The 12,928-nt window shown below is 43.8% G+C and overlaps 2 protein-coding genes across 14 annotated transcripts in view; one reads left to right on the forward strand and one right to left on the reverse strand.

Moving 5' to 3' along the window:
- Positions 1–12,928, forward strand: part of HNRNPAB (heterogeneous nuclear ribonucleoprotein A/B) — a 25,163-nt gene continuing 12,235 nt past the window's right edge. The window contains exons 1-9 of one of the 7 annotated variants that reach the window (XM_085073620.1): positions 357–518; positions 632–919; positions 3,847–4,015; positions 4,100–4,258; positions 4,633–4,764; positions 6,333–6,441; positions 6,535–6,687; positions 6,766–6,850; positions 8,828–9,929. In XM_085073620.1, the coding sequence (XP_084929746.1) occupies positions 669–919; positions 3,847–4,015; positions 4,100–4,258; positions 4,633–4,764; positions 6,333–6,441; positions 6,535–6,687; positions 6,766–6,836 (1,044 nt within the window). In that variant the 5' untranslated portion in view covers positions 357–518; positions 632–668 and the 3' untranslated portion in view covers positions 6,837–6,850; positions 8,828–9,929. Of the gene's footprint in view, positions 20–356; positions 519–631; positions 920–3,846; positions 4,016–4,099; positions 4,259–4,632; positions 4,765–6,332; positions 6,442–6,534; positions 6,688–6,765; positions 6,851–7,105; positions 7,431–8,827; positions 9,930–12,928 lie in introns of those variants that run through there. The other 6 variants (XM_085073619.1, XM_085073621.1, XM_085073618.1 and 3 more) reach the window with 6 other exon arrangements.
- PHYKPL (5-phosphohydroxy-L-lysine phospho-lyase) overlaps positions 9,430–12,928 on the reverse strand; it is a 13,645-nt gene continuing 10,146 nt past the window's right edge. For 6 of the 7 annotated variants that reach the window (XM_085073610.1, XM_085073612.1, XM_085073611.1 and 3 more), the window contains 6 exons: positions 12,521–12,746; positions 12,158–12,312; positions 11,556–11,645; positions 11,209–11,339; positions 10,735–10,791; positions 9,430–9,611 (listed from right to left, as the gene is read on the reverse strand). In XM_085073610.1, coding sequence (XP_084929736.1) covers positions 10,739–10,791; positions 11,209–11,339; positions 11,556–11,645; positions 12,158–12,312; positions 12,521–12,746 — 655 coding nt within the window. In that variant the 3' untranslated portion in view covers positions 9,430–9,611; positions 10,735–10,738. Of the gene's footprint in view, positions 9,612–10,734; positions 10,792–11,208; positions 11,340–11,555; positions 11,646–12,157; positions 12,313–12,520; positions 12,747–12,928 lie in introns of those variants that run through there. The other variant, XM_085073616.1, reaches the window with a different exon arrangement.

The following is a 12,928-nucleotide window of genomic DNA, read 5'->3' on the forward strand; positions in this document are numbered from 1 at the left end:
GCTGAACCAGGGCGGCACTGTAAGTAAATAGAGCGCTCCAGCCCCACACGGACCTTCCCGTGCGGAATTCGCGGGGCCGGGTCCGCCGGGCCGAGCCACGGGCCGTGCTGGGAGCGCAGCCCCGATCCCGATCCCGATCCCGATCCCGATCCCGATCCCGATCCCGCCCGAGGCTATCCCGGCCCGGCGGCGGCTCCCGGTCCCGCCTCGGCCGCCTCTCCCCGCGCGGCCCCGCCCGCCCCGGCAGGGCAGCCAACAGCGAGAGCGGAACCCGCTGAGTGACAGGCGGCGACGACCAGCCAGAACGCGCCTTGTTGCGGTGTGGCGCAGGCTCCGGCGGTATAAAGGCGCCACGCGTCGCGGGCGCGGGCCCGCGTACGTGTCTGAGGGGGAGGCGGCGGTGGCGGCGCGGCCGGTGCGGAGCAGCCGCGGGGAGCGGGATCGGCTCCAGCACCAGCGCCGGGGCGGTTTTACTTAGACTCCGGTCGGCCCGGGTTTTATTGGGAGCGGATTTTAAAGTGAGTACGAGCGGGATGGCGGCGGCGGGAAGGGGGAGGGGTGTGAGCGGACCGGATCAGACCGGCCCGGCCGGGGAGGAGCCGCCGCGCTGACCCGCGCTCGTCTCTCGCAGGCGCCTCTCGTCCCTCTCCCTCTGCGGACGGGGCACCATGTCGGAAACGGAGCAGCAGCTGGCGGCCGGCGCCACCCAGAACGGGCACGAAGCGGCCGAGAGCGCCGGGGAGCAGCAGGCCGAGAGCGGCGGGGCTCCGGCGGCGGCGGGAGCGGCAGGAGCAGCGGGAGCGGCGGCGGCAGCGGCGGCGGGAGCTGGCCCGGCGGCGGGAACAGCGGGCACGGCCGCCAGTCAGAATGGGGCCGAGGGCGACCAGATCAACGCCAGCAAGAATGAGGAGGACGCGGGGTAAGCGCGGGCGCCATGTGCGGAGCGCCGGGCCCGGCGCGGCCCTGCGGCGGCGGCAGCGCCCCCGGCCCCGCTCGGCCCGGCGGGGAGAGCGGCGGGAGCGGCCCCGCCGAGCCGGGGCCCTGCAGCACCAGCGCTTCCTTTGTTCTGGCGCTGCCTTTTGTTGGCGCCATGTGGCGGCTGGGGGAGGGGCGCCGAGCGGGGCTGTTGCCGTCTCACGCTGTAAAATGGAAGGGGATTTACCTCTCCCGCGTTTTCTTCATCCTTTTCCTCTTTAGCGAAAGGGGCGGATGGAAGGAGTTGCTTTCTGTTGGGGGAGGGGGGCTGGTTGAAACTTTCTAGGGATCGCATGGCCCATCGCCACCGGCGTCGATGTAGATGCGAATGTGTTTTGTGCAAAGCACATAAAAAAATAATCGCGGCCTTAGAAGGCAGTAGAGGTAAGATGAGTAATTTTTAAAGGAACTAAGGGGAAAATCAGCACGATTGAGACGATGCATGGTGTGTTTAAGTCGGTAAGAGCGATTTTGGTGTGCTACTTTGCAGCATTGTCAGAAAATGCCTTATGTCTTGTAAGGGATTTCTGGAGGAGTCAGTGTAGTTTCTCTGTGCTTTGGCAGCAGAATCCTTGTGTACACAAGAGGAATTTCTTTCTTACGATAGATGGACTGTTCATAAATACACGAATTTGACATGAACATTACCTACCTATTTCTCGAGCAGGTCTTTGTTATGCAGGCTACCCCATGTATTTAATTGGAACTCCCTTTGTTATTGCTGAGCTCTGAACCGGAGGGTCAGATCCCTCAGGTTAAACAGAGAGCTGAAGCCAGTGAAATAGATTTTGACTATAAAGGAACGAATAACACTTGCACAAGCTTCCCACAGACTGGGGCCGGATGTACCTTTTGCAGACACTAGAAGGATGGAGAGCCAGGGCTTTTAGCTGTGCTTTTTTTTTTTACTGTTTCTACTATTCTGTGCTGAAAAAAGGGTGATAGTCTTTTCTTTTCATGGGCAGGTGACAAACTCCAGTCCCAAATTGATATGGCATGAAACTTGTAAGAAAAGCAGTTATTCAGGGTGATTGACCTATGTGAAAAATACAGTGCTGTGCTCAAATGAGAGCTGTCCAAGGCACTGACTTTACAGTGTTTTGTTAGGAGCTGAAATAAGCTTCAATTTTGCTCCACTAATAAACACTCAGGAGGGGAAGAAAAGACTACATGTTAAGGGTGCAGTTGTCCAGTTTGTGTGGCCTCTGAAGGCAAAGCCAAATACTGGGATTTTTGTTTTAGTTTCCAAGGTTCTATATTGTGTTACTTAAATTAGATATCAGCTTTTCCAGTTACAAAACAAAGCACTGCAGATTGCAAAGTGTAATAAACACTGCTGTGGTAAGAGTTTAGCATGTGGCAATGCCACAACCCCAACCTGACGCCCTAAAGCAGCCAAAGCTTCCTCCAGACAAATTCCTGTCATCCCCAACCACGGAGCTTCTCTTGATCATTCTGTAAGTGTGGTCAGTGGTGACAGGGTGTGCTGTGGAAAGCCATTGTCAGTCTGTACAGGTTGTAGCAGCCACAGTCAGCTGTTGGGATGGGAGAGAATCCACCAAACCCCTTTATTTCCCGTGGCCTTGAAAGACTTAGTAAAATTGGTAAGGCTGGTTGTCTGAGGCTCTGCTGTAATGGCTGCAGGAAGCACACGCTTTACTTGGGCTTTGTGCTTCCTGCTGCACTCATCAGTTAGGAGTGCACAGCTTGGTCTGCTGAAAAAACTCGAGTTCAGCCGACAAAGGATATGGTTTCATCCAGTTAAGAGAAAAGGGCAAAAACACCATAAGGTTCCCCCCCTTGTTACATTTTGAACATAAACAGATGCCAATTCTAGCAAATCAAAGTTACACATAAACACCAAAAGCCAATTTTATTTAAGCATAGTTCAGTTTCTGAAGGGCTGCTAGCTTCTAGTGTCAATCTAGGTTGCCTCCAAACAGAATAATGACAACTTAAACTGTTTCAGTCTATAGTTAGATAAAAAGGCTTGGATGCTTTTAAAAGCTTAGTTTGTTACCTTGGAAACTCTGAAAATAGAGAATACAGCCATGTTATTAATGTTTTCATTTGAAGGGAAGCATTTGAAAAATGCCTTATTGCCTGATACCACTGTTTTGTTTGTTAGCTTCACTTCTGTATTGTTTCTTGAATTTAGGACTTTGAGATAGATATCCTCCTTCAGAGGATATTTTGTATGGGAAAGTGGGCAGGGAAGAACTGTATCCACCTACTTGAAATTGAAGACTAAGAATGGCGCGACTCCTGTAGTACTGGCGAAGCTAGAACTAGAGTCAGTAACTAAGCAGGAAGAAGTGCACAACAGAGTAGTTAAGGCAGGTCCAAAGTCCCATCTGTTGTATGTGACTGTTATTGGAGGTCACAGATACCTGGACTAAAATTTTCACAGCCATTTAACTGAAACCTAAGAAAGCTCAAATACTTTGCTTTTGATGCTTTTTCTTTGCTGAATGCTTTCAGAGGAGTAGGAATGATGCTAGGTTCTTTGCAAAAACTGAGTTGGCAGCATTTGATAATCAACACTGCTTTGTTGCAAAATACAGAATACTTTTGTAAGAACATAAGTTACTGGCAAGGAATATTTTAAGCAATTCTTATTATTTCTTATATCCCCTAATAAATGTCGGGGTGCATTGTGGCATTCTCTCAAAAAGGGGGGGGGGAGAGAAACCCACCCTTGTGCACTCCTGTAGTATCAGCAGCTTTTAACAAGATGCAAGCGTTGAGCTCTGAACAGTTGGTCCTGTTCTGACAATACTGCTGAGGTGTGTACCACTGAGCATCTTACTGCATCTGCTTTTCTGCAGTGCTTCCTGAATTTAAATAGCTTTTATCTCCTTGAAATTTCAGGAAGATGTTTGTTGGTGGCCTCAGCTGGGATACAAGCAAAAAAGACTTGAAAGATTACTTCACCAAATTTGGTGAGGTAACCGACTGTACGATAAAGATGGACCCTAACACAGGAAGATCCAGAGGCTTTGGATTTATTCTCTTCAAAGAACCTGGGAGTGTTGAAAAGGTGAATTTAAGCTTCGTATTTTAGATCCTTAACTTCTAGGGGAAACTTTGCAGTTTGAGTTAATCATACCAAACTGTCTTTCAGGTTCTGGAACAGAAAGAACACAGACTAGATGGACGACTAATTGATCCCAAGAAAGCCATGGCAATGAAAAAGGATCCAGTGAAGAAAATATTTGTTGGTGGACTAAACCCAGAAGCCACAGAAGAGAAAATCAGGGAATACTTTGGAGAGTTTGGAGAGGTGTGTAATGTTATCTTAGTAAGCTCTGAAAGTATAGTCTCCAGTTGCTGCTGAATTTACTAATAACTTGCAAGTTTCAAAGTAAGTTAACTTCAGATGTATCAAGCATGTTTCCCATTTTGAGAGCAAAGGTGCACTTACTGCACTAGGTGCTTCCATTTCTAGTTAGATACCCTTTAAAGCATTTTAACTGATGTTAAAATTGGTTTGAAGAGTTGTAAAATGGAAGTCTCTGATCTGAAAGTCAGTGTTAGCATGGAAAGGCTTGCAACTTGGTGTTGCATAATATGCAGAGAGAGAAAACAGTTTTACTGTCTCTGTGCGTTTAACTGTTCATCTAAAATGAGTCTGAAAATAGTATTTCATGTCTTCAGATTGAAGCAATTGAACTGCCTATGGATCCAAAGACCAACAAAAGGAGGGGTTTTGTGTTCATCACTTTCAAGGAAGAGGATCCAGTGAAGAAGGTTTTGGAGAAGAAATTCCACAACGTCAGTGGAAGCAAGGTAGAAACTCTGACTTACATCTCTTTCTAAGCACAATACCTCTGCATCTAGACCCTAAAAAGGTTTTTGTAGACCTCTTGTGTCAAGGCTCTTTTCCTTGCCTTTGTGGTTAATAATTGGTGAGTTTTAGGGCATTTTGTATGTAAAGTATCTAACTGTATTCATTAAACATATGTGGAGAAATCAGCTTACGTATCAGTGTAGTAGTGTAAGCCATTCCACAGGTAGATCCCTATTTTAATCATAGGGCAGTTGTATAAATGCAAGCCTTGCAGACACTTAACTTTGTAAGCATCTGGCTGAAACTGGCTCTGTCTGCTGGGGGGCAGTTTCTGCTTTCTTCTCTATGAAGTGCCTTCCTGCAGCCCCCCTGCTGCCAAAACTATGTCATGTGGGTAGTAAACCCACTACAAGGATCCAGAGAGTGAATGTGAACTTATGGCAGCTTGTACCTGGTTAGCTGGTTCTTAAGAGTGGTGTGAGATGCTCTGACCAACTGACTGTTCATCTGAGGGAATAGCTAGTGGAGAGAGGCTGATGTATCAACAAATGAGGAGAGGACTGAAGGTAAATGATGTGTACTGGCTGGAGCTGTCCCTGTTGCCTTGCTCTTGGGCCAGTGCTGACTGTCCACATAACTTCAGAGCCTTATTACATTGCGTCATGTAGTCTGACATTGACTTCAATTCCATTTGGTTTAAGACTGGTCTTGACACAGTACAGAATAAATTTTGGCAGACCTAATGCACTGGGAAGGTCACTGGTTAGCATTGAAGTGTTTTCAGGAGAGATGAATGCCTACATGCCAAGGGAGCTGAGAAATTTCTGTATCTCAAAACTGTGGTTTTGTTTTGTAGCCATAGTTAATAAAGAGCAGATTAATTTAAAGGTCCTGTGGTGAAGAACTCCAAGCCAGACTTGCTCAGGTGGTGGTGTTCCTTTTGCAGCAGCAGTAGCTTTAATCTTGGACTGTGCACAGATCCAGGAACCAGGCAGCTGGCTGACAGCTTGAACTGCAGCCTGGGAACCTGTCTTGGAAATGCCAGTTCTGGTTGGTTTTACCTGTTAGTATTTTACAAATGATGATTTCAGGTGTTGGTAGGGGTATGGTACAGTTCAGCTATGTGCACAGTGTGCGGGGTTTGCAGTGGTTGCCAGGAAAACTTGTTCTGGTGCATTTCCTTTTTCATTCAGTGCAGGTTGGGTGAAGCAGTCTGATAGCAACAGCCTTGTCCTGGAGGTTATGCCAGGTGAGAGGGCAGCCTTGTGGCTCCTGCAGGAGAGCTGGCCTCAGCACCTCCTCCATGGGGAAACTGATGGTAGGGAACAGGCAAGATAAAATGCTGTGAAAGCAGAGGCCTCTTGGAAAGGCTGGCAGTGACTTACCTTTGCCCAGGTGGCACAATAAATCAATACCCCTGGATATGCACTAGTGCTGCTCACCTGACAGCAGCACAGCACGTACACCTCGTTTGCCTCCAGAGGAACCTCTGGCTTTTCCAGGTGCTCGGGTTGCGCAGTGCTGCTCTGTGACACTTTACATACTCTTCCTTGTTTTCTATTTGCAGTGTGAGATTAAAGTAGCACAGCCAAAAGAAGTGTACCAGCAACAACAGTTCAGTAGTGGTGGAGGAAGAGGTAGCTATGGAGGAAGAGGCAGAGGTGGAAGAGGCGGCGGTAAGTACCACACACACTACTTTAGTATGGACACATTCTAAATAAGTTGTGTGTACTAAAATGGGATTTTGTGGATGGTTTTCCCTTCTATAGCTCAAAGTCAAAATTGGAATCAAGGTTATGGCAATTACTGGAACCAGGGTTATGGGAATCAAGGATACGGCTATCAGCAAGGTTATGGTGGCTATGGAGGCTATGATTATTCAGGATATGGGTATTATGGATATGGACCAGGCTATGATTACAGTAAGTAAAGAGAACTGTATTGGGTATAAGCAAGCGTAACTAATTAGCAGTTTAATGCATTTGTTCTCTTGTTCATAGGTCAAGGCAGTGCAAATTATGGGAAGACACCAAGACGTGGTGGTCATCAGAATAACTACAAGCCATATTGATCAAACTTATTCAGGTATGCAGTGGCATGGTCTCTTTTGGAAAATGACTGCATAGGTTTTGTATACAATGCTGTAGATGGATACTTCAGTTCTGTACCAAATTTAACTTTACAATAAATTTCTATGGCCTGTTAAATGTGCATCTTACTTGGAAGAGCTCCCTGGAAATGTTTTACATGTTTAATACTTACCGATAACTAGTTGTCTAGACAGTGTGGTGTGTAAATTTCAGCATTGCTGAAGATATTAATTAATGATTTTATTAATAGGTTAAACTGAAACTGATTTTGAGGGTCTGCTTAAAGCTGCAGCTCTGCATCTAGGGACTGCCTCTTGGAGTTAACTATGGACTCTGCATTACTCCAGTTGTACAGAATGAGATGCATCTTAGGGAACCAGTGTCACTTTCCACCTTTTTATTTTGTATTGTTTTTGTGTCATACATTTCCTGTAATGGAAGTGTTAATTTTACTGTACTTTTTGGTACCTTTTTGGAATCTAATGTATTGTAAGGTATTTTACATGTGTTCTGATTCACCATGACATGGATATTGAAGCTATCCTAGCTTTTGAAATAAAAAAGGCGTAATCTAGTGTCTTGTGCCATTCTTCAGCCCATGTGTTAGTAAAACACCAGGATCCTTTTCCCAGAATTTAGTTCATGGCAGTACCTTGATAGATGAGGAGTTGTGCTTTAATGTTTTTAACCTTAAAACTAGAAGGCTATGTTGGTGGTTGTGCTCACTTGCAGTGAAGTGGCAGCTCAAACCTGCTGTTACTTCTGCCTGGAGGTTGTGCAGGAGAGCTCAGGGGAGAAGCCCCAGCTGTGGTGGGGCTGTGCTGGTGAGCTGGTGGCTCATGCCCTAGGCAAGCACAGAGGCTCAGAGTAACTGTAGTGTCTGCATTGGGCTCTGCTAGGAGGAGCCAGAGCTGTAGGTTTCAGGTAGGGCTTGGGAGTCTAGACAGCATTGCAGGAGGGAGCCAAGAGGTGTGCAAGAAGCTGGGCTGCACTTCCTTCATATTTCACTGTCTTGAGTCTGTGACTTGTCTGCAAGTTGTTAATATCTGCCTTGAAAGGCAGGTTGGACAGACATGAAATTACCAATGCAAAGTCTGAATTTTGGCAGCCTTTTTGTATAACAGAAAAGGCTATAAGAACTTCCACTACAGTGAGTGGAAAAAACATCTCTTTCTCTAGAGATGAGTGACCAGCTAGAAATACACTCCTTTTTTGACTTTACTGTTAGTTTACTGCTATTTTAAGGCAATAACTGTCATGTGATTTGCCTGTCTTGTTGCAGAATATAAGTAGCAAGCTCTACTGCACAAAGTAAACTAATCTTTGTTGCAGTGATCAATTTGATTTTTAATTTGCTTTTAAAGCTAAAATGCGGCATTTTTTTTTTCTTGTAACAATTTCTCTTTAAGTAACCACTGAGAAGTGGAATCAAACCAAGTAACTAAGACAAGAAACAAACATATGTTACTAGTGACCTTTCCTATTTTTTTTTAACAAGGGATGCAGCTGTATCTGCATGGACTACAATCTGCTGCTCCCTGCTGGCTGTCCTTGAAAAGAAAAACTTGCTTGTAAATTTAGAAGCCTGTAAGACTCTTCTGATGTTAAGTGGAAATCTTGGGTATTAAACAATGAAATTTTAAATCTTATAGTTGACAATTTTACAGCTGGACCATGTAAACTCCAGCCCAACTTGCAAATAAAAAACCAGCAGATCACTGAAGTGAGTACAGTACTTAAAAGTATTACTGTCTCAAGATTTAAAATTTAAATACTTTCACTGGTGTTTCTGTGAAATAAGGGGTAGCAGAATATTTTTCTAGCAAACACTTGGCCCTCCAGTAGGAAAATTGCATGGTACCAGGACCGTTGTGCTGCAGTCCTTCCGGCTAGTAGTGTCCTAGCAAGAGTTTGTCAGCTGGTGTTATTGTGGTTTTTGTAAGTAGGTGCTCAGGTAATGCTTCCTTGACAGGTGATGTGGCCTTTGGCAGAAACTGAGGATACTGGTACTTGAATGCAGAGCTGGCTTTTCCTTTTCTTCTTTGCATGAGAAGTTTGTGACACAAAGAACTGCCTGGTGAAAGTAAAGGCTTGTACACAAGTTTGTTGCTTATGGCTGTAATCTACTCTTAATTTACTAATCCTACTTGGATATTTCTTGAGGACAGATTGTGTTAGTAAGAAGTGGTTTGGGAGCCATGGCCTTCAGCTGTCTGTCCCTGATGCGTTTGATGTTAGGAATTTGGAACTGAAGTTTTTGACTTAACCTGGTGGCTGAGAGTGTTTGTTGAATACAGTGCTACTTAGGGACCTTGTTCTGACACTGGCTGCTGAAACTAGTCAGAGGAGCCTGGGAAAGACTGGGTGTACTGGCACCTGGAATGGTGTTTGCATAGGTAGCTGAAGACTTTAAAAATCAGAACACCCATTGGCTCATCCTAATTTGAAAAAGTCACAACCTGAAAGTGCATAAATTTAGAAAATGTAGTTTGTAGTGGCCACTAGAAAGATCCTCCTTTATAATCAGTTTTAGATATGCTGTTTTAAATAAAAGCCAATTCCACACTGCCAGAGTTAAAACAAGCTCTTGTAAAATTTATTTCTCCTAAAGCTTTTACTAAAAACAAGATAAATGAAAACAAAAAAAAATCAAAGGTGATGTATCTGGTCTAAGACATGTTAGGATGAAGATTAAATGTGCATTATTATAGTAGAATAATGTTTCTTAGTAGTAGATCTTGAACATTGTTTGAAACCTATGGAAAGAAAATAATGTTACGGTTTTTTTGTAAAAGTATCATTAAAAGAAATCTACTTCATTGCCTCATTTTCGCTTACATTATATGTAAGTGTCTTACTAGTACTGTACTTAGTAAGAGGCTTTTTGCATTCTTGGTTTCCTGTAGAAAATAAAGGCATTTTTCTTGCTTAGTTTAGATTACAGACAAGCACATTAAGTCATTAGGCCTCTAAGTTGCACTGGCACTGTTAAGTAATCTTTCTGTTCCTAAGAATAAGTAGTATAAACAGCTGTATGTCTTTCCATTAACTTGCTAAATAAAATATTAACACATTTTTCTTGTGCCTGCTATACTAATATTACACTGAACTAAAAACCCATTTCTCCTTAGCTCAGGGCCATAGCACTGTGAACCTCACTAAGGTCACCAATGATTACACTGCTCACAATGATCACATGAGGTGTATTCCTGCCCAGCTATCCAGAGTTCTAGTAAACATGTGGCTGTCTTTTAGTCAGAGTAGTCTGAAGAAGTACTAAGTGTACCCAAGGATGTTATGTAAGTGTACACTGCACATAAGTGTGCAGCAAACTGAGTTACAGCTAGATCTTCTCAGCAACCTATGGAGAGACCTCAACAGCTAAAGACATGACAAGGCTTTGAAGACTTAACAGGACCAGTCTTACTCTGATACCCATAAACTCCTGAGTCTAGGATAGGATAAGACACGTGCTGTGAACCTGAAATTACACTTAAGGGGAGATCTGCTGAGAAGTGGTTATGCAGTTAGACCAGCTTCTGGCTGGAGCCTTAAGGCACTGTGCAGCAAGCAGAAAAGCTCTGTGTTTGTGTTGATGTGCAGTCATTTGCATATTCAAGAGGAGTCATGTCTGGGACATGTTGGCCCTTGCTTACAAACAAGTGATACACACAGTGTTGCTGGGAGTGTCAGACTAATCGAAGGTAGTTGTGAATGTTAGATGATGTACACAAGTGTGGTCCATGCTTGGAGGCTCCCAGAAATTCCTGCAAACTGAGTAAAAGCATCTCTGAAGAAGCTTTATTCTCATAGTGCTTGTGAAGTTATATTTAGGAACCTTGGCTTTTAAATAGTACTGGGTGACTATCGGTAAAATACCTGCTCAGGTAGAACAAATAGATGTTTTCTGTTGGTTCAGACATTCTTTTTCCATATCTGGAGAGAGAATAAGAAACAATTTAGCAAAGTCACAACTTTGAGATGTTTTTTACTCTAACTTTCTTAACGCTAAGTGTGTAGAAGTTGTATAAAAAGCTAGGTGGCAAAAGCACATAGATTATGGCTTTCAGGAATATGTGAACAGCTTTTACAAGTTGTGCTTGTTCAGATAAACTAAACACTCCAACCCCAGCCAGAGCAAAGCAATTTTAAAAGGCATATGCATCTGTAGAGGAAGTAGTTTTGTTAGAGAACTTCAGAAGAGCATCATTTCAAAGGGAAGGCTGTGTGCTCAGCATTTACCATCTTGGCTCCATTTTAGCACTTCTGAAAAACAGGCTCAGTAGCTCAGCATTGCCTTTGAGGCAGTTCAGAAACCATCCTCTATTTTTAAAGGGTTTGATCATTTTTTACCTGTTAGTATCTTGTCAATGGTCTCCACAACAAATTTTGCATCTTCCATATTGAAGCACATTGGGGGCTTGAATTTCAGCACATTTCTTCCTGGTCCATCTGTACTCAGTAGAATATATTTTTCTTTAAGTCTGGAAAGAGCAATAACAAGGAATTGTTTACATCCGCAGGCAGTTCAGAAAAACTTGCAAGCACCAGGCTGCAGGTTGTCACACAGTGCCTTTCTACACTGACTGGTTTCAGTTGTGGCCAGTTGGTTGTATTTTAACAATTTCTCAGTGGCAAGGGTAGGCTGGAATTGCATCTTTGCCTCCCACACTGAGGAGCTCCACGACTGTCCCATGTACCTGGTTATTAAACACTCTGCTTCTGCTGTGGCTGGAGTCCTTTCTGCTTGGTCCTTGATTAAGTCCACTCCAATGAATAAGCCACAACCCCTGTAAAAGAAATAAACCAGTAAGTCTGTGTCAGAGAAAGGAACTAAAAGTGAACTAAAAAACGGAGGTTCCTGTAAGACCAGACCTTAACTGCATGAGAATTACCTGATGTTTGGCTATGACTCAAAAAGGTTTAGCTGTTTTGAAGAAATACAGTAATACAGGACAGACAGAAGTCTGCTCACAGTGGCTGTGCAGGACAGGATGTAAGCATGTTTTCCATCTAGCTCATCACTTCTTTACCTTGCACATTTGAACTTTCAGTTCAAACAGGAAAGTGAGTTCCTTTAGCACCTAATAAATTGATAAAACAGTACTGGCCCAGAATGGTGAAGTATATGAGACTCCTAATAAGCTCAAGTTTGTTTTAATTTAATGTATAGTAGGTTATTTATTTTTGCTGAAAACACAAAACTTAATGAATTTCTCAAAACAGCATCTGTTGGATTGAGTAGTTTGACTGACTGAACCAAACAGAAAGCAGCTAAAAAATGTAAACAAGGCACTGATACCTGACATCACCAATGATGGGATGCTTGATTTGCTGTTCCTTGAGTAGCTTCATCAAGAAGTTGCCTACCTCTGTGGCATGAGCCTGAAGGTGTTCCTTCTCAATCACATCTAACACAGCTAATCCAATGGCACATGAAACAGGGTTCCCACCAAACTGAACTCAGGAACACACAGAGCCATGGAAAGGGAAAAAAGATGTAATCATGTCAGTGAAAGTATAGCCTCAGTGGTACAAGGAGCATATTATCACTTTTATCAGATGAGGCAAATAAATAGTCACAGACTAGAAACTAAACCCACAACGTGATTATCTAATTTTAATCCTTAGATTCCTTTACAGAGGTGGGCAACTGTTTACTTACTGTATTAAAATATTCTACTCCTGTGGCCGCAAATGCTTCTGCAATTTCTTTTGTTGCTGCTACACAAGCAAGTGGGTGCCCATTTCCTATTGGTTTTCCCATTGTGACAATATCAGGTATAAAATCTTCTCCCTGAAGCTGGAATGCCCAAAAGTGCTTGCCAACCCTGCCAAAGCCAACTTGAATTTCATCAGCAATAAATACACCTCCTGCCTTGTGCACATGCCTGCAACATAACAGAATTTATTGTCTCTTAAAAGGAAAGAGAAGATAGCAGTTACCATTAAGAACATGCAGAAAGTGTTACTTTGCAAACTTTGAGGAAACAACTGTGTACAGGCCTATGTTCTATACCAAGTGTTAATAAGCAGGTCTTAGCCATATACAAAGATCACATTCTAACATGAA

The sequence above is a fragment of the Lichenostomus cassidix genome, chromosome 13, assembly GCF_008360975.1.
Source record: "Lichenostomus cassidix isolate B80296 chromosome 13, HeHo_3.0, whole genome shotgun sequence".
NCBI classification, from domain to species: domain Eukaryota; kingdom Metazoa; phylum Chordata; class Aves; order Passeriformes; family Meliphagidae; genus Lichenostomus; species Lichenostomus cassidix.